This window comes from Chlorocebus sabaeus, chromosome 15 (assembly GCF_047675955.1).
Source record: "Chlorocebus sabaeus isolate Y175 chromosome 15, mChlSab1.0.hap1, whole genome shotgun sequence".
In the NCBI taxonomy this organism is placed as follows: Eukaryota; Metazoa; Chordata; class Mammalia; order Primates; family Cercopithecidae; genus Chlorocebus; species Chlorocebus sabaeus.
In genome coordinates this window covers 10286398-10306147 of record NC_132918.1, presented here as the reverse complement: position 1 = coordinate 10306147, position 19750 = coordinate 10286398, and the positions used below count along the sequence as shown (strand labels likewise).

The window sequence follows — 19750 nt, the reverse complement described above, 5'->3', positions numbered from 1 at the left end:
GTCTGTGGTGATGGTGAGCTATGGAGGTACCACTGTGCTCCAACCTGTGTGACAGAGTGAGACTCTGTCTCTTTTCTTTAAAAAGGAAGAAAGGAAAATCAATATTAGTCTATTAATACATTTTCTTATTGTTTTAAAACTGTATTTGGAAAGTTTCAAAATGCATTTGGACTGCATTGTTCTAAAAGCAAGTTAGAAATCCAGATTTCTTTTGCACAGTTATTTCACCATTAATTCTTACTAGTTTTGGTTGTATGATGGGAGATAGACATATAAAAATAACTTATTTAAAATGTCAGTGGATTTTTTGTAATGGGCATTCCTGGATGATAGGTGAAATTTGAACATGAACTGTTTGTTAGATAACAGTATTGTCTCAATGGTAAATATTCTGAATACAGTTGTTTCGTGATTGTGCAAATAAATGTTTTCTTTCTTAGAAGACAAGTGTTGATGTATTTAGTAATAAGCTTGTGATGCAGTAATGACCTGTCAAAATGTTTAGGAAGGAAAATAATACATAAGTATATATAAAAATGTATGCCTCTCTTTATGTATATGGGGGCATACATTTTATATATATATTGCAAGATTATATTTATTATATATAATATATAAATATTACATATATATATGCCCTCACACAAGATAGAAAGTATGGAGCATGTGTATGGAGGGAGAGGAGAAGTAAACAAAAGGGGCTGACTGTTAGTATTTGATATATCTAGATGAAAGGTATAGTTCTTGCACTTTTCTGTTGAAAATACACCAAAATAAGTTGGCAGTGATGAATAGCATGTTGTTAGGTGTTTGTAGGGTCTATTTTCAAGGGAAATTGAAAAGTTTGTTGGTTTTATGTTTTAATTACACATATAAATTAATATTAATGTATGATTAGAGTTCCTGATAAAATAAGTCTGGGAACTGCTGCGTAGTATATATGTTCCCCATAGAGATTAATTAGCATATTAGTGTATTAAGGATGCTGAGAAATAACTTAGAAGGGGGACTTTATTTAAATTAACACTACCCATACTTATTTGGAGTAGAATGTTCTTTTTTCAAGGTATCTCTTAAATATCCTACAGATCAGTGGGAGCACCACTGTGGGATACTTTTTAATTAGAAGATTGATTATTTTCTTCTCTATGCTTACTCATCATTATATCTTTTTGAATCAGAAAGAAACTTATATTGCCTAATAACTTTTGGAGATCTTTTCTGTCTCGTCTAGCTCTAACACTGTGCTGTTATCTACAAATTTGGATCTTCATTGCTGATATCTAGATCTGCTTCATCGAGGAATATCGACTTTATTTTAATATTTTTCCTTTAAAAATATTTTTGTTTTTATTATAATTTTTGCGGAAGTTAATTTGACACATTTATGAGGCATTTATTTAAAATAAAATCAATGCATTCTTTTAATTATTAAAAAATAATTTACAAATGTTCATTATTATATAATTATTGTTGATTTTAAAGAAGAAAACATCCAGAAAAAAACAAAACAAAAGAAAAAAAAAAAAGAAAACATCCAGGAATGTTTTATCTTTAGGTGTGTACAGAACAGGAATACTATAACTTCCTACATTATTCTTTTCAAAATCAGTGAAAATGACTAATGCATAAATGAGCTTCACCATGGGCAAAAATTAAGCTAGGCAATGCAAGAAAGTAATGGCTTCAGAGTTAAATATTGACTAAATGAATTACCCTCATGTGCTGTATAGCTAAATAATCTGTTTTGTTTTCTCTACCTCAAACAAAATGCTGAAGTGGGGAGCTAAAATGGCAAAGGAGATTGTAGTCTTTCTGAATGCTCGAATAATTTCATAGACATGAAGGCTAAGCATAGGTCATAAATAGGACACTGAATACACATGTAGCATCCTGATGATTTCAGGATAACAAATGTAGCACTAGAGTATTAAGTAAATGCCTTTTGAAGCTTAAAAGCCATTTGTTTTAACAAAGGAAGGCTAGTAATGAACTTCAGGAAGCAATTACCACGATTTGTATTAGCTAAATATATAGAGGTTCAAGAAGATGAATTCATTGGAGTATCAGAGAATTAATATATCCCTAATTTAAAATTAATTTATCATAGAAAATAAGTCTCTTGTAAAACATCTATAGTAGTTACTGTGCTGTATTTCAGTGCAGAATTTGACTTTCCATGAAGAAAAAACGAAAGACAAATTGTAATATAACAATTTTATAAACTTTAAATGATAAATCATAGTAAATATATATTTATAGGATGAGCATGGTGGCTCACTGTTGTAATCGCAGCACTTTAGGAGACTGAGGCAGGCAGATGACTTGAGGTCAGGAGTTGCAGACCGGTTTGGCCAACATTGCAAAACCCTGTCTACCAAAAATGCAAAAAGTAGCCAGGCATGGTGGTACATGCCTGTAATTGCAGCTACTTGGGAGGCTAAAGCAGGAGAATCACTTGAACCTGGGTGGTGGAGGTTTCAGTGAGCCAAGATCATGTCGTTGCACTCCAGCCTTGATGACAGTGCAAGACTGTCAAAAATATATATATATATATATTTCTTTAGATATATATATAAATTTTTATATGTATTTCTTAGATAACAAGTATTCTATATATTGAAAATTGAAGGCCGGGCGTGGTGGCTCACGCCTGTAATTCCAGCACTTTGGGAGGCCGAGGCGGGCGGATCACAAGGTCAGGAGATCAAGACCATCATGACTAACACAGTGAAACCCCGCCTGTACTAAAAATACAAAACATTAGCCGGGTGTGGTGGCAGGCGCCTGTAGTCCCAGCTACTCGGGAGGCTGAGGCAGGAGAATGGCGTGAAACCAGGAGGCGGAGCTTGCAGTGAGCTGAGATTGGGCCACTGTACTCCAGCCTGGGTGACAGGGCGAGACTCCGTCTCAAAAAAAAAAAAAAAAAGAAAAAGAAAATTGAAACAAAAATGTTGCAAAATGTATCCATCGATACATGTGATGCATTGTGATATATTTTTTATTTAAATACTGGTTATAAAACACTGATTTATAACAATTATTAATGGGTTGTTAGCTTGAAGGTAAAACAAATGAGATAGGGCATGATTCAGGCCTTTGTGTACATACTATATTCTAATGAAAGTAATTACAATTATCTTCTAAATAGCTGCAGATATTTTTTCTATAAACAATTTTAGATGTTACATTGTTAAATGTTAGCTTTCAGATTCTTCACGTTTTAATCCAGAGAAGTCTTTTTTAGCGAACTTACAGGAATCATTGTATCATTCAGCTATTAAATAAGGAATTGTTCTAATTCACATCTTATTTAAGAACTTTACTAGGTTATATCTATTTCAAGTATGAGAAGAATCTAGATAGAAGGACTAGAATTGGATTAAAGGTGATCCAGATAAAAAATAGTAATTCTAATGAGAGAATTTTTTAACATTGAAAATAGTACCCTGTTTTTTTGTGTTTTTTTTTTTTAATGTTAGAGTCAAACCATTGCACATTACTGTGTAAAAATACACAAAGATGGTAACTTGCTGCTAAAGCCCTTTTTACTTTTGAGTCTTTGTATTTTTTTCACCTTTGTAATTTTAAGTTGTGCTTTTATCACTCATTTATTTTCTATCTTTATTTCTGTTTGGGTTAAAGTTACAAACAGCAAGTTCTTGTGTTTAAATTCCTGAAAATGTTGCGATGGAATTACAGTAATGTGTTATGGCTTGGGCCCCTCGCAGGAGTGTATCTCGCAGTCAGCAGTGAAAACAAAGTTTGAACAGCACACTATCAGAGCTAAACAGATACTAGCTACTGTGAAAAACATAATGGATTCAATAAACCTGGCAGCTGAAGAGAAAAGGTATGAGTTCATTTCGTTGCAACGTAAAAATGTTAGTTTTTTTGGTCAGACTTTTGTTAAGACTGAGGTTTTAAATTGTTGTACTATAAATACTTTTTACAGTGAAATCAGCCTTGTGGGTTTAACTGATGCCTACTTGTATTTTTTAAGTGCATATTTAAAAGTGTCAATATTTATTCTGCAACCTTGCACACATCATTTATATTCCCTGGACCTCACTATTCCTGTGTATGAATTGCGATTTTTAAAATGTTTTATGGCTATTTCTTCAAGCAGATTTTTATGAAGAACTCCAAAACAGGTGATCCTCTTTTTGCATTCAACCCACAACCCACTTTTTAATATAGTCATACATCGGTATTTTGAAATCACTATTTTATACTAGTTGTGTTTGTTTATTGCCTGATGAACAAACAAGGTGATGCTACCTGCCAACCAGAAAGTTGATTCGGTAAGCAGTACCCTTTATGTTATACTGTATGGCATTATTTTATACTATTTGTTACCTTGTAAAGGTGGCAATGAATACATGAAAATACCAGCATTATTGATAAAAAGTATAATTCTCACAAACTTGGTATGCTTGAAACACAGAATGGAATGTTACTAGATGTGACAAAAGTAATGATGTTAAGCCTCAATAGAACCTTCAGTGGACTTAAGCCAGTTGAAGGAAACATAAAAGCATCAAAGCTTAAGTCCAAGATGTCATAACATTGGAATTTTAAATGTATTTGCTCTTGCTGGGAACAAAGACTCCCTCATGTCCCTGTGTGTTGCTTTATAATGGTACTTTCTTAGGAATGAATTAAGTTCAAATGCAGAGAACTGCCAGCATATAAAATGCAAGGATCAGAACCCTGAGTTTGAACTCAGCCCCTGTGTAGAGCCTCTGTTTAATGAGATTGTGCTGCTATAGCACTTCCTTCTAGCTCAGTTGCTTTGATGTAGTACCCAAATTTTGGTCTATAAGATTGATTTAATTAGTAATTATTTTTAAAGACATAGGACATTGAACAAAGTATAGCACAAAGAAAATGTGATTTGAGGATTGTATAATCATAATGTGCTGGGAACTTCTTAAGTAAAAGATCTTCTTAAATGGATTTCAGACCTTTATTTTCCTGTATCAGCCGGAGGTGAACAAACTTTTAAAAAAAGAGCCAGACAGTAAATGTTCTAGGCTTTATGGGCCATAAAGTGTCTTGGAGCTACTCATTTCTACAGTTTTAGAGCAAAAGCAGCCATAGATAATAGGTAAATGAATGGATGTGGCTGCATTTCAAGAAAACTTTAACAAAAGCTGGCAGCTGGCTAGATTTGGCTTGTAAGGTACCATATGCTGACCCCTGCTTATTAACTAAAGTCAGTACTGCATTCTGTTTTGCCTGTTCATATTTATGAAGTGTTTGAAGACTTAGAATTCTTATTCATCCTTTCTGGGTTTCAGGTGCCACATGGGCAGAGAAATGTGGTTTCTATCAAATGGTCTATATAAAATACTTTATAAGTGAAATATTACTTGAATCCTTTCAGATGTTACAAGTTTTTCTTCCTTGGGTCATGCTAATAGATGGTTCAATACATGAATGAGTCCCTTGCTGAAATGCTTTAGGACTTCAGTCTACCCTGAACGTTGATTACTCTTTATTACTGAAATAGGCATTATTCAGTGGAAGAGAGGGAAGACCAAATTGATAGACTGGACTTTATTCGAAACCAGATGAACCTTTTAACACTGGATGTTAAGAAAAAAATCAAGGAGGTTACCGAGGAGGTGGCAAACAAAGTGGGTAACAGTAGCTTCATGATTAAAATAACCTGGATGGAAATTATTTTTGATAATACTAAAAATGTTATTCCTGTTACTTTAAAAGAATGTTTTAAGATTTTTCAACTTAATTTTTTTGAGTAATTGATAATCTTGTTTAATTATTTTAACTCCAAATTTTTCATATTTTCAGGTTGCATGTGCAATGACAGATGAAATTTGTCGACTGTCTGTTTTGGTTGATGAATTTTGTTCAGAGTTTCATCCTAATCCAGATGTATTAAAAATATATAAAAGTGTAAGTTAAAGTATAGATAAAATTATTCAGAGACAGTTTCTTATTATTCTATACCCTCATTTATTTCATGGTTTGGCATTTCAGTGTCTTCATGGCAATCAGTACAAAATGAAACTGTTAGATTGCCCTCTTGTAATAAATGTAAACTATCTTGTATAAAAAGTAAATAGAAAATTTATACTTAGAATGAGGTAAAGATCATTTTAGGACAAGACACAGTGGCTCATGCCTGTAATCTCAATACTTTGGGAGGCCGAAGCGGGAGGATCACTTGGGCCCCGGAGTTCGAGACCAGCCTGGGCAACATAGTGAGAACTGTAATCTACAAAAAACAAAGTTAGGCTGGGCGGTAGCTCATGCCTGTAATCCCAGCACTTTGGGAGACTGAGGCGGATGGACCATGAGGTCAGGAGTTCGAGACCAGCCTGACCAACATGGTGAAACCCTGTCTCTACTAAAAATACAAAAAAAAACTTAGCCAGTGGCAGGCGCCTGTAATCCCAGCTACTTGGGAGGCTGAGGCAGGAGAATCGCTTGAAACCGGAAGGCAGAAGTTGCAGTGAGCCAAGACCACGCCACTGCACTCCAGCCTGGGCAACAAGAGCAAAACTCCATCTGAAAAAAAAAATAGCCAAGCGTGGCGACACGCTCCTAAAGCCCCAGTTACTCAGGAGTCTGAGGCAGGAGGATCAGTTGAGCCCAGGAGGTCAAGGCTACAGTGAGTCAAGATCAAAGCACTCCAGCCTGGGCAACTAAGCAAGACCCTGTCTCACAAAAAAATATATAAATAAATTAAATTAAATTAAATTAAAAAGACCATTTTGGCATTTACTGCATTTTTTATGTCTTTATAAAAACTACATGCTTTCTGGAGAAAAAATAATATGGATATTTGCCATTGTTAACAGGAATTAAATAAGCACATAGAGGATGGTATGGGAAGAAATTTGGCTGATCGATGCACCGATGAAGTAAACGCGTTAGTGCTTCAGTCCCAGCAAGAAATTATTGGTAATATTTATGTCTACAAGGTCACGTCTGGTTTGTTTTTTCATTCATGACTCTGGTAAAGAGCTTATTTTCCTTTAGGCGTTCCATTGAAGGTAAAACACTTACCATTCTTTCTTAAAATAAGTGTTGTAATTTTGTTCTTTCTAGAAAATTTGAAGCCATTACTTCCAGCTGGTATACAGGATAAACTACATACACTGATCCCTTGCCAGAAATTTGATCTCAGTTATAATCTAAATTACCACAAGTTATGTTCTGATTTTCAAGAGGATATTGTATTTCATTTTTCCCTGGGCTGGTCTTCCCTTGTACATCGATTTTTGGGCCCTAGAAATGCTCAGAGGGTGCTCCTAGGATTATCAGAGCCTATCTTTCAGGTATGTATCTTTGAATCTACCAATTTAGACTCTCCTTTATTATTTTGTTTGTGTGATTTTTCTATAATAAAACTAGCTTTACAAAATCTGCATATTTAAAAACTAATATCTGTCTCTTAGAGCCATTTCTGAGGTAGATATTTAGTTTGAGCATCCCCAATCTGAAAATCCTTAAAGGTCCAAAATCAAAAACTTTTGAGTATGGTGACACCACAGGTGGAAAATTCCACACAAGACCTCATGTGAGGTCATAGTAAAAAGGCAGGCACACAACACACAGTTTTATTCAGTGTCCTCAGGGGAAAGACTCAGCCTCCTCTAACTGCAATATATCTTTTCCACACATGCCCAAATTCCCCCACACAAGCACACCTATGAAGGGTACTAAAATGGCACATGTGCAGGCCCAATGCACCAACAGCAGGTTCCCCATGATGCCCTACAAGGGGCCAAGACCTTTGTGCATTACCCACTATGGGCTTCTTTACTTACTCTCTTTTCTCTGGTGTAAAGATACTGTTTAAAAAAGATCTTTTTTTGAGTGGGGGTGTGTTTGAGATGGAGGCTTGCTCTGTGGCTCAGGCTGGAGTGCAGTGGCACAATCTTGGCTCACTGCAACCTCCACCTCCTGGGTTCATCCTGTTCTCCTGCCTCAGCCTCCCAAGCAGCTGGGATTACAGGCACCCATCAACACACCTGGCTAATTTTTGTATTTTTAGTAGAGATGGGGTTTCACCATGTTGGCCAGACTGATCTCAAACTCCTGATCTGAAGTGATCAACCTGCCTCAGCCTCCCAATGTGTTGGGAATACAGGCGTGAGCCACAGTTTCCAGCCTGTTTAAAGTGTTTAAAAGGCCTACAGATACCCTCGTGGGTGACATTGATAAGAAAAAGAAGAGGCATTTATTTTATTTATAGCACAAAAATTTAAGCTGTTGGAAAAACTGGATAACAATGTGAGAAACTTCTTACAGAAGAATGATGTTGGAATGAACACCATATATGACCTAAAAGAAAGAACAACTTTCCTAAAGTTGTTCTTTAGGCCTAAACTATTGAAGTTCTGTGCTAAAAATGATGACAGAAGTTAATTAAAAAAAAAAAAAAAAAAAAAAAACTACAGAAAGTTAAATACAAAGATCTTGATCATGTATTGAAAGAGTGGATCCATCAGTATTTCAGTGAACACGTGCCACTTAAGGACATGCTGGTTATGAAATAAAGATCTATTAAAATGAACTGAAAATCAAAGGGAACTGTGAGTATTCAATAGGCTAGTTAGAGAAATTTAAGGTAAGATAGCATTAACTTTTTTAAAGGTTTGTGGTGGTAAAGCATCTTGATCACAAAAACAGCAGAGAAATTCATTGATGAATATGCCAAGTTGTCTCTGATGAAAATCAACTCCAGAACAAGTCTGTAATGCTGACGAAACACCACTGTTTTGCCATTATTGACCCAAAAAGACACTGACTACAGCTGAGAAGACAGCCCCTACAAGAATTAAGGATGCAAAGAACAGAATAACTGTGCTGGGATGTGCTAATGCAGCAGGCATAAATGTGAACTTGCTGTGATAGGCAAAAGCTTGTGTCCTCACTGTTTTCAAGGAATGAATTTTTTACTAGTCCATTATTGTGCGAACAAAAAGGCATGGATCCCTAGGGACATCTTTTCTGATTGGTTTCACAAACATTTTATACCAGCAGCTTGTGTGCACTTGCAGGGAAGCTAGACCAGATGATGACTGCAAGACTTTGTTATTCCTTGACAACTATTCTGTTCATCCTCTAGCTGAAATTCTCATAAAAAATAATGTTTCATTATTTTAACCTTGTGACCAGGGTATTCTAAGATCAATGAGGAGTAAATACAAAAACCTTTTTTGGGCAGCATGCTAGCAGCAGTGAACTGAGGCTGAGTGTGGAAGGTTTTCAGAAGGAGTTTAGAATGAAAGCTGCCATATATGCTGTTGCCAGCACAAGGAGTTTAGGATGAAGGATGCCATATATGCCAGCACTTGGAAGACAGTTACTCAGTTGTGTATGCCTGCAGCCTCTGCCTGTCACTACATTTATTGATGATGAGGAGCAAGTTGGTGACTTTGAAGTATGTCAAGAGAGAAAAAAATGACATCTGACCTCCTTATGCAAAAAAATAATATCTTCAGAGTCCATCTGTAAGCTAGAAGAAGGGTATATCAAAGAAGTGTTTAACATTGATAATGAGGCTTCAGTTGTTCATTCATTAACTGATGACGAAAGAGCTAAAATGCTTCTAAATCAAGGTGATTATGATAATAGTGATAATGAAGATGATGTCGTTGACCCTGCAGAACAAGTGCCTATAGGCAGGATGGTGATGGGCTTCTTGAAGCACTAGAGCAGCATGTATTCATAACAGAACAAGAAATAGGTTTATAAAATCAGGGAGAGACTTCAACAAAAACCATTGTTAGAGAGGCAAGTAGGTGGTACTACAGGAAACATTTTAAAAGGCCATTCAGCAGAATGTCTTCTTATGCCTAGAGGACCCACTTCTTGGTCCCCCAGCTGCTTCTGATGTTTCTTCTCACCTAACAAAGTACTGTGTACAGGAATTTTTAATCAAAATATAGCATTGTAGGTAGAGACTGAAAGCCTGCCATTGTTGCTGTTTAACAGCTGATACAAGTGTTCTGTGCTGCTTAGTTTGAATACATTATTTTTCACTATTATTAATGGTGTGTCTTATATTTTTACTGTTAAGTTCCTTTGTGTGAATAGGTGTAAGAAAATGATTGCTTGTCAGTAGCATAAAAATTCAGTCAAGAATGATGGTGATGCCAAACAACCACAGAGTGTTCACATGGGTGGCTGACATAGTGACACCTGTGTTTTCTGATGAGTCAATGTATACAACCTTTGTTTCATGCACAAAATTATTTAAATATTGGATAAAATTACTTTCAGGCTATGCATATAAGGTATATGAAACATAAATGAATTTTGTGTTTGGACTTGGGTCCCATCCTCAAGATAGCTCATTATAATATCTATGAAAATATTCAAAAATCCTAAAAAATCTGAAATCTGAAACACTTCTGGTCCCAAGCATTTTGGATAGGGGACACTCAGCCTGTGGTATGCTTAAGGGAAAGCTTATCATAAAGCTTTCGTCCAGTACTGTTGCAGGTGGTGCTACATTCATTTTTGAAACTTTTATGTTTTCTTAGAAGATTTGGTTTTCACATTTCAAATAAATAATAAATACAAACTTTTTAAAAGAAAAAGTTTTAAAAATTTATTAATTCAGTAATTTTTAAGGAAATTTGTGAAATTGTAAAACCATCACCACAATTGAGTTTTAGCTTTTGTCACCCCAAAGCCGTTTTACTCATTTGTAGCCAATTATGATTTCCACCTGCAGCCTCACCACTAATCTGCCTTATATTTATGGATTTGCCCTTTCTGGACATTTCCTATAAATGCAATCATATAAAATATGGCCTTGTGTGATTAGTTTCTTTCACTTAGTATAATGTTTTCAAGGTTTGTCATCATGGTATCAGTGTTGTAGGATGTATAGTACTTCATTTCTTATTATGGCTGAGGACTATTCCATTATAGATATAACACTATCCATTCATCAGTTGGTGGACATTAGGGTAGTTTGTACTTTTTAGCTATTATGAATAATGCTGCTATACATATTCATCTACATGTTTTTTATTTGGACCTGTGTTTTCATTTCTCTTTAGTATATACTTAGGTTCTAGTGGGTATAGAGTAGTATTTCATTGGAGGTTTGATTTGCATTTCCCTAATGACCAATGATTTTAAACATCTTTTTGTGTGCTTACTAGCCATTTGTGTATCTTCTTTTGTGAAATGTCTATTCAAAGCTTTTACCTATTTTTAAATTATTTGAGTCCTATAGAGTTGCAGGGTTTCTTTGCATATTCTGGATCAAGTTCTTTCTCACATATATGATTTCCAAATATGATTTTTATTTGATTTTTTATTTTTTGAGACAAGGACTTGCTCTGCCCAGGCTGGAGTATGATGGCATGATCACAGTTCACTTGCAGCCCCTGCTTCCAAGGAGCTGGGACCACAGGCATGTGCCACCACACCTAGCTAATTTAAAACAATTTTATGTAGACACAAGGCCTCACTGTGGTGCGCAGGCCAGTTTCAAATTTCTGATCTCAAGCTGTCCTCCTGCCATGGCCTCCCAAAGTGCTGGGACTACAGGCATAAGCCACCACGCCCACCCCCAAATATATTTCTCTTGTCTGTGGCTGTGCATTTTGAAGTTTGAGAGGCTTTTATTTTGAAGGCCTTTTTTTTTTTTTGGTTTATCTTTTTTGGTTGTTGTTTGTTTCAAGGATTGTGCTTTTGTTGTTAGTTTTTTTTAAAACACAATTCGTTCCTCTTGAGAGTTGAAGGCCTATTGTTACATTTAGACCCCATTGTATATTATGAACATTTATTATTGTTCATGATATCATTGGTCCATATCGTAGACAAGAATTTCCAAATTATTTTTATTTTCTACGTATATTTGCTGTATACTCATCATTTAGGGTAATTTTTCCCTCATAGATTTGCTATTATAATTTTAAAGAGTTTTATAAAGGTAACTTTAATTTATAGTTGTTTAAGTATAATAATCTTTTTTCCTTTTTCTTTTTTTTCTTTTTGGCAGCTCCCTAGATCTTTAGCTTCTACTCCCAGTGCTCCTACCACTCCAGCAACGCCAGATAATGCATCACAAGAAGAACTCATGATTACATTAGTAACAGGATTGGCTTCCCTTACATCTAGAACTTCTATGGGTATCATTATTGTTGGAGGAGTGGTAAGAAACATTACTTTTAGTGTAATTAAAATTGAAATGTTTTCAAGGCTGCCTGTTAGCTCACAAAAGAAAAGCTATATAGTATTTACTTCTGTTTATAGGATCTGTAAAATAGTATGAACATTTGCAGGTTAAAGGTAGTGAATTAAATATCACAAGTCTCATCTTAAATTTTTAAAAAACATACATTTTTAGGAATGAACTGTCACCATCTAGCTGGTCTTTAATACTTCCTAAGCATTTTCACATCATAGCACCCAAATAAATATTTGTACATTGGGGTAATAAGAAAATCCCAGGTGCCCTATCTAGCCTTCTCTGAATATCAAGGGGATCTATCGTAAGTATTAAATATTATTTTTAGTAGTAGTTATTTGTTTTTTTTTTTTTTTAATTATATCATTAACAGCATAGATATACTTGTTTTGGTTTTTGAAAGATCTGACCTAAAATAGATAACCTCGTTTTATTGTTGAGATACATTGAATCAGTTTATCAAATCTGGCAGCTTATTAAGCTCTCCCTTATTTGTGTGCTGATCCCTTTTAAGCCTGATTGATTTCTGGTAACTTCAGGTTTTCTCATAGAGAAGGAATATACAAATGTATCTAACTCAAAGATCCATAAGGAGCTAAAATGTTTTTAAATGTGCTCTCCAAAATGGTGTTTTTCCTTCTCAGACTAACCTGTGACTTTATCTTACAGATTTGGAAAACTATAGGCTGGAAACTCATATCTGTTTCATTAACTATGTATGGAGCTTTGTATCTGTATGAAAGACTGTCCTGGACCACCCATGCCAAGGAGCGAGCCTTTAAACAGCAGTTTGTAAACTATGCAACTGAAAAACTGAAGATGATTGTTAGCTCCACGAGTGCGAACTGCAGTCACCAAGTAAAACAGTAAGTTGAAAGATGCATCTTTCCTTTAAAAAAAAAAGTTACTGAAATATGACATATATGCAGAAAATGCACAAAATAAGTGTATTGCTCAAAGAATTATCACAAAATGAACATGTTTTGTGATCGCCACAAATGAGAAAAAATAGAACAATACTAAACCTCACTGCTGCCGTTTCTCCCTCCTAATCACTATTCTTCTTTCCATTCTCCTGATAGGTTAGGTTTGAACATTAGAAAATTGGTAGATAGGAACTCTCAAGAACTCTGGAGGGGTTTAAAAATATAGTTCTTAATTTTTGTTGTTGTTATTTTTTTTTCAGAGATAGGGTCTCTATTGCCCTGGCTGGAGGGCAGTGGCGCAATCATGGCTCACTGCAGCCTCGAATCTTGGGCTCAAGTGATCCTACTGCCTCAACCTTCTGAGTAGCTGGGACCACAGGTGTGTGCCACTACACCTGGATAATTTTTAATTTTTTTTTTTGAGACAGGGTCTCAATATGTTGCCCAGGTTGGTCTTGACCTCCTGGGCTCAAGTGATCCTCCCTCCTCAAGCCTCCTGAATAGCTGGGATTATAGGCATGCGTCACCATGCCCAACTCAAAAGATCTTCAGCAGACCTGTTCTAAATCTGTGTGCCTGGCTGGGCAAGGTGGCTCACGCCTATAATCCCAGCACATTGGGAGGCTGAGGCAGGTGGATCACTTGAGGTCGGGAGTTTGAGAACAGCCTGGCCAACATGGTGAAACTCCATCTCTACAAAAAATACAAAAATTAGCCGGGCGTGGTAGCGCATGCCTGTAATCTCAGCTAGTTGGGAGGCTGAGGCACGAGAATTGCTTGACCCTGGAAGGCAGAGGTTGTAGTGAGTTGAGATCACACCACTGAACTCCAGCCTGGGCAACAAAGTGAGAGACTATGTCTCAAAAATAAATAGTTGCCCTTAAGATATTTGTGGTTTTTGTCGCCCAGGCTGGAGTGCAATGGCACAATCTCGGCTCACTGCAGCCTCCACCTCCCGCATTCAAGCAAGTAGCTGGCACATGCCACCACACCCAGCTAATTTTTTTTTTTTTTTTTTTTTTTGAGACAGAGTCTCACTTTGGAGTGCAGTGGCGCGATCTCGGCTCACTGCAACCTCTGCTTCCCGGGTTGAAGCAATTCTCCTGCCTCAGCCTCCTAAGTAGCTGGGACTACATGTGCATGCCACCACACCTGGCCAAATTTTTTTGTATTTTTAGTAGAGATGGGGTTTTCACCATGTTGGCCAGGATGGTCTCGATGGTCTCCTGACCTCATGATCCACTTGCCTCGGCCTCCCAAAGTACTGGGATTACAAGCATGAGCCTCCACGCCCAGCCCCATGCCCAGCTAATTTTTTTGTTGTTGTTGTATTTTTTTTTAGTAGAGCCAGGGTTTTACCGTGTTGGCCAGGCTCATCTCAAACTCCTGACCTCAAGTGATCCACCTGTCTTGGGCTCCCAAAGTGTTGGGATTACAGGCGTGTGCCACTGCGCCCAGCCAGATCTTTGTGGTTTCTTAATTAAGAAAACTGAATGAATAGAGAGGTAGCCTGGCCAAGCAGTCTAAGAAAGCTGAATGAATTCTTAGCATTTAACAAATGGACTTAATGGTAGGCAGACTCCTGATTTCATGGTGAGTATAATGTATTTTTGCTCTCACGGTTCAAATGTATAAGTTAAATGCTATTTTATTTTTAGATCTCAGGAGAATTTTATCATAACATATACCTAAGTCGACCTGGTTTCTGCTTTTATGCAACTTAAATATTTGTTTCATTCATGTGGTAAAAATATATAGAACTCCAGTCAAGTCAGGGTACAATATTCTGTATTTGGATGCCTCTTGAGAGCAGAATTTAAAAATTCTTTGAGTTCAAGATAACTTCAGTTTAATGGGAGAAACTAACATTTACATAATTATAATACAAAGTTAAGAGTGATAAGAAATAGAAGAAGATAAACTATTATCATAAGACAAGGCTGTACAAGTTACTTAAATCATGAAGGATAGTAGATCAATAAAGGTTTCCTAGAGGAGATATGTAGCATATGAGATTTGAACACGCTGTATCAGAAGATGAGATGGAGACAACAACCCAAATCAAAAGCAAGAAGGTAAGGGGAAAGGAATGCATTCAAGGACATGAAGAGAAAAATTTCAGTGTGGCACGTGTATATAAGCTGTTTACATACATTCAGTTATATACTTCATGGCAGGATGTGGCCTTGTCTGTATGTGTAGATTGGGGTTTGGATAATTAGGAATTCTGAGAGTGATGTCACCAACACTTAGCTCTAAAACAAATAACTTTGCAGTAGTATATGAAATTGTTCAGACTTAGGAGACAGGAATTGCAGGAACGATAAACTGTTTCAGATACAAAATCAAAGCCTGAAGTAACAGTTAATAATTGCAGAGAATGGTTACCAGGAGACCTCAAATTTGAGGAATTTGTTCATTTATTCATTCATTCATTGACCAAGTTTTTTGAGCCTCTATTTTTATCTGATAGTTGTAATTTATATTAAAAATGAGTTTTCATCTAATTAACGTATTTGGACATCCAAAGAAATCAGCTGAAATTCATATAAATAAAAACAAAGTTAATGTAGCTTTCCATGCATTGATTATCAAACGTTTATTAATTGGCTTCCATGTAGCAATTCATGCTAGGGGTTATGGGAAATAAAAACTTGACTTGATCCTCTTTCTTAGAAGACTTGGCACGTTAATGGAGGTAACCTCAAATAATATCTCAATTAAAATAAACTAAGTAAATATTTAATATTTAACAAAATAGTAAAAGAATGACACATGCTTCATGTCTAATACTGGGATTTGGTGGAATGGGAAGAGGTATGCTCCCATTTAAAAATGCAATGTTTGCCAAAGTTGCTATATTAATTAGCTCTCAAATATAACCCTTTGATTCTAGAAATATTGTTAAATTTTGCTATAGTAAGGTATTTTTGCCTATGTCACGAAAGTTCGTGGAATTTTTTTTCTGTTCTTGATAATTTCTTACTTTGATTGGGCAGGGTCCCGAGCATGAGTAAGGTTTATTGTGCTTCTGAAGAAACAGACCTGTCTTTTGTCTTTATGTAGCTTGTTCTTGTTCACAGCCATATAGCAGAGGTAATATCGTCTCTTGAGCCAGGATAAAATTCAGCCCACTAGTGCCATACCTTCCCTCTTAGCATTCTTAGTGTTCTGATTCCCTGTAGTTTAGAAGTTTTTTAAAACTTGTGTTCTCCTTTTTATGTGAGCTTTAAATTAAAGCTTATTCATTTTTGAAGACATTTATGACTGCTTCTAAATATGTATTTTAAGAAAAATGGCTACCACTTTTGCTCGCCTGTGCCAACAAGTTGATATTACTCAAAAACAACTGGAAGAAGAAATTGCTAGATTACCGAAAGAAATAGATCAGTTGGAGAAAATACAAAATAATTCAAAGCTCTTAAGGTATGTAAACCTTTCTTCTCAATAATTTGAACATTTACTCATCTCATTACAAAATATGTAAAATTATTAATGAATTTGTATTCATACCTAATAGCTCTTTGTGTTGGTTTGAATGAAAATCTTCCATATTGAATTCCATGTGTTTTGCAGTTTCACCGAAGGCTAATTTCAACAAGAAAACAAATCTGAATCGAAAGAAACTTTATAGATCAAAATTTACTCTTTATTAGGCTATATTTGTCCCTTTCAGAACAGAAGTTGTATAATTAAAAGTGGTTTTTAGTTGTATATGTTCAAGATTCATAACTTCTGTTTTCATGGGAGACTATTGATTGTGCATACTTAAATCATAATAAAAGTAAGATTTCCTGATAAGATGTGGATTTCTGGTTTGATATGATTCATTATATATTATTTAGGGTCTAATGAAATTTGCTTTTGGGGACAAGACTGAAAGTGTCACCATTCGGTGTGTGGTTGGGAATTCTTACTCAGTGCTTAAGAACTTAACTTTCAGCTTTCTTACTTATGCTTACCCATTAGGCTCGCTTGTCAGAATGTCTTGGAAGAACGATTAAACCTCATTTAGTCCCTGCTGTTACTTCTAGGACACATACTACACAAAATTGCCCGTGTAAGAATAGCTTAGTAGTCAATGTTTACAAATTGGAGGGACTGTCTTTGTGACCTGGATTTTTGGACATGTGCTTAAAACACCCATAGTAGTGATTATCCATAGTGTCTTCATCTGACCAACACACATGTTCATTGCACCTTAGTTTCAAAATCTCTGGAAAAGATGACTGCCTGTCACTTAGATATTTCCACCCTCACCCACCCATGTGAATTGTATGTATTCGATTGCTCCTATTTTAAGTCAGCTCATCCCAAATATACCTTTCAAATTTGGTGAAACTGCAGTAGAAATTGGTTTTATGTCTTAACCTTAAACTTAACCCTGTAAGTTTTTGTGGTTAATTTTGGTTTTGATTTATTCAGCTTTTGATAGAGAAATACCTACGTAAGTTTTTAAGTAGTATTTCATTTTGTTATAATAAAACAAATGATAAAATAGATTATTGGCATTAGTCATGTAGCTTTCTGATTTGGGAGAGACTGGCTTGAATAAGTATGAATATTTTTGGTCTGCTAATTAATCATTTTTCTAATAGAAAAAAGTTTAAAAAAATCAAATACCATAATATTTGGAATCTCCATTTTTTACTAGATTAGGCTCAGCCATTTGAATAGAATTTAATGTGCTAACGCTGCAGGAGAGCTACCTCAAGAAATATATACAGTAGAGTTCAGAGCTGATGTACGCTTCACTTGTGTGACCTGAAGCATATGCACACAGGAATAAAGTAAAACAAGACCCCTCCCTGCTCCATAATGGAGAGAGAGAGCCCATGCAATGAATATGTGCCCTAGCATAGTATGAGAATGGGAAACAAATCTGGTTTTCTGACAGTTTTAGTTCCAATTTTCCTCTCTTGTGGGCATTTGGCTGCATCAAGGATGAATCTAGTGTTTAAAGGAAATATTTTTGGTATGCCATTGCCACTGTAACATCTGCTAATTTCCTTATATGTCCGTAAGAAACACTCTGTACTTTGTGCATTATTTAAAGGGAATTTGCAAGCATAATCATGACTCTAGGTAACTTAGGATATAACTCCCGTGTAAGATGTGATTCCACTGTCTATTATGCTCTTCGTTGTTTATTATTAAAGTTTTTGTCTTTTAATAATGGATGGAATACACTTTTCTCCTTGACTTTTACGGTAATTAGATTGGTGTTTTTTTTTTTTTTTAATTAGAAATAAAGCTGTTCAACTTGAAAATGAGCTGGAGAATTTTGCTAAGCAGTTTCTACCTTCAAACAATGAAGAATCCTAACAATAGAGATTGCTTTGGTGACCATGATGGGAGGAAATGAAACTTGTAAGATTGGCACAGTTGTTATTTTTATGAAATGACTTTAAATATGAATTGTACTAACTGTACCTAAATAGCAAAGCCCTGTGTAGATTCTGGTAATGATCTATCTCAGGGTATGTGTATTTTTGAAGAGTGTTATGTCCTTAGTTTTAATTTTGGGTAAAGAAAGGGCTAAAATCATGAATTAGTTACAAGCAACAGTACCAACCTATGTGACCCCTGAGGGGTGGGGCTGTGAGCTCTTAATTTGTTTTTGATTCTGAAAAACTCTGCTTCCTGGCATCCAGGAGTTAGAGATTGAGCCTTTCATCTTCTTTCTCAAAACTAGTTTTTGATGCTTTCTTTCATGGGAATAGTCACTTTTTAATTTTATTTAATAAATTGCATTGCTGGAACCACCAAGGAGTGTGGAATGTCCTTGAGTGTATTATTTATGCAAGTTACAGTCACTTTGCCATCATGGCAGCTATGTGAACCACTAATAAATGTACTGTTTTTACTTTTTATTCCCATTAAAACTGATGTGAAACAGGATAAAAGCTTGTTATGGTCACTTATAAGTATCTGAGTCTAAGTAATTTCCTTAGATGTTTCTAAAGAAACATTTTCAGCTTTGCTCCAATTATGATTACAATAAGGAAAGCTTTCCTAGTGCAATTTTAGGAGTAAAGTTTGAAGAGATAAAAATAGCCAAAGATAGGAGAGGTCTGAATTATAAATGATAACAGTGATGTTTTAAAAAAGCTGTTCTTCAGGAGGCATTTGTCTAGGATATTGCTGGATTCTACCCCATTGGAGGCTTTTAATTTTATTTGTATGAATTTTCCAGGGTTTCATTAAAAATTATTACTGTATTTTTTACCTTAATGAAAGATTTTGGGTTCAAATATCTTTCTATATTAAAAGCTGATTGAGTCTCTCTACACATGTAAATTATGCCTATTGGAGGTTCTGTTGACTTTCTTCCCCACTGTGGAAGAGGCCAGTTTTGCCTTCATTTGCATATTCATTTCAGTATTTCTGATCAATAAATGTAACGTTTACAAAATTCTCCCTTGAGCTGGTAGAAATGCCTCACCAGTTTCCTCTTTAATGAATCAAATAAAATCTTTGAAGTTAAAAAAAATTGATTGAAACTCAGATGGAATGGAAATGTACAAAAATGACACCATTCTAGGAATTTGCTAGACAAAATATAGGACTACCAGATCAATATCTCCTAGACACTTGTTAGAAATGCACAATCCCAGGGAACACAGTACATTTG

At 35.5% G+C, this 19750-nt stretch overlaps 1 protein-coding gene across 2 annotated transcripts in view; it reads left to right on the top strand.

The window, feature by feature from the left end:
* MFN1 (mitofusin 1) overlaps positions 1-19531 on the top strand; it is a 43405-nt gene extending 23874 nt beyond the window's left edge. For both annotated transcript variants that reach the window (XM_007972035.3, XM_007972034.3), the window contains exons 10-18: positions 3732-3853; positions 5516-5642; positions 5818-5922; positions 6831-6933; positions 7081-7310; positions 12002-12154; positions 12860-13056; positions 16408-16542; positions 18363-19531. In XM_007972035.3, coding sequence (XP_007970226.2) covers positions 3732-3853; positions 5516-5642; positions 5818-5922; positions 6831-6933; positions 7081-7310; positions 12002-12154; positions 12860-13056; positions 16408-16542; positions 18363-18441 — 1251 coding nt within the window. In that variant the 3' untranslated portion in view covers positions 18442-19531. The remainder of the gene's footprint in view (positions 1-3731; positions 3854-5515; positions 5643-5817; positions 5923-6830; positions 6934-7080; positions 7311-12001; positions 12155-12859; positions 13057-16407; positions 16543-18362) is intronic.
* Positions 19532-19750: the final 219 nt, after the last annotated feature.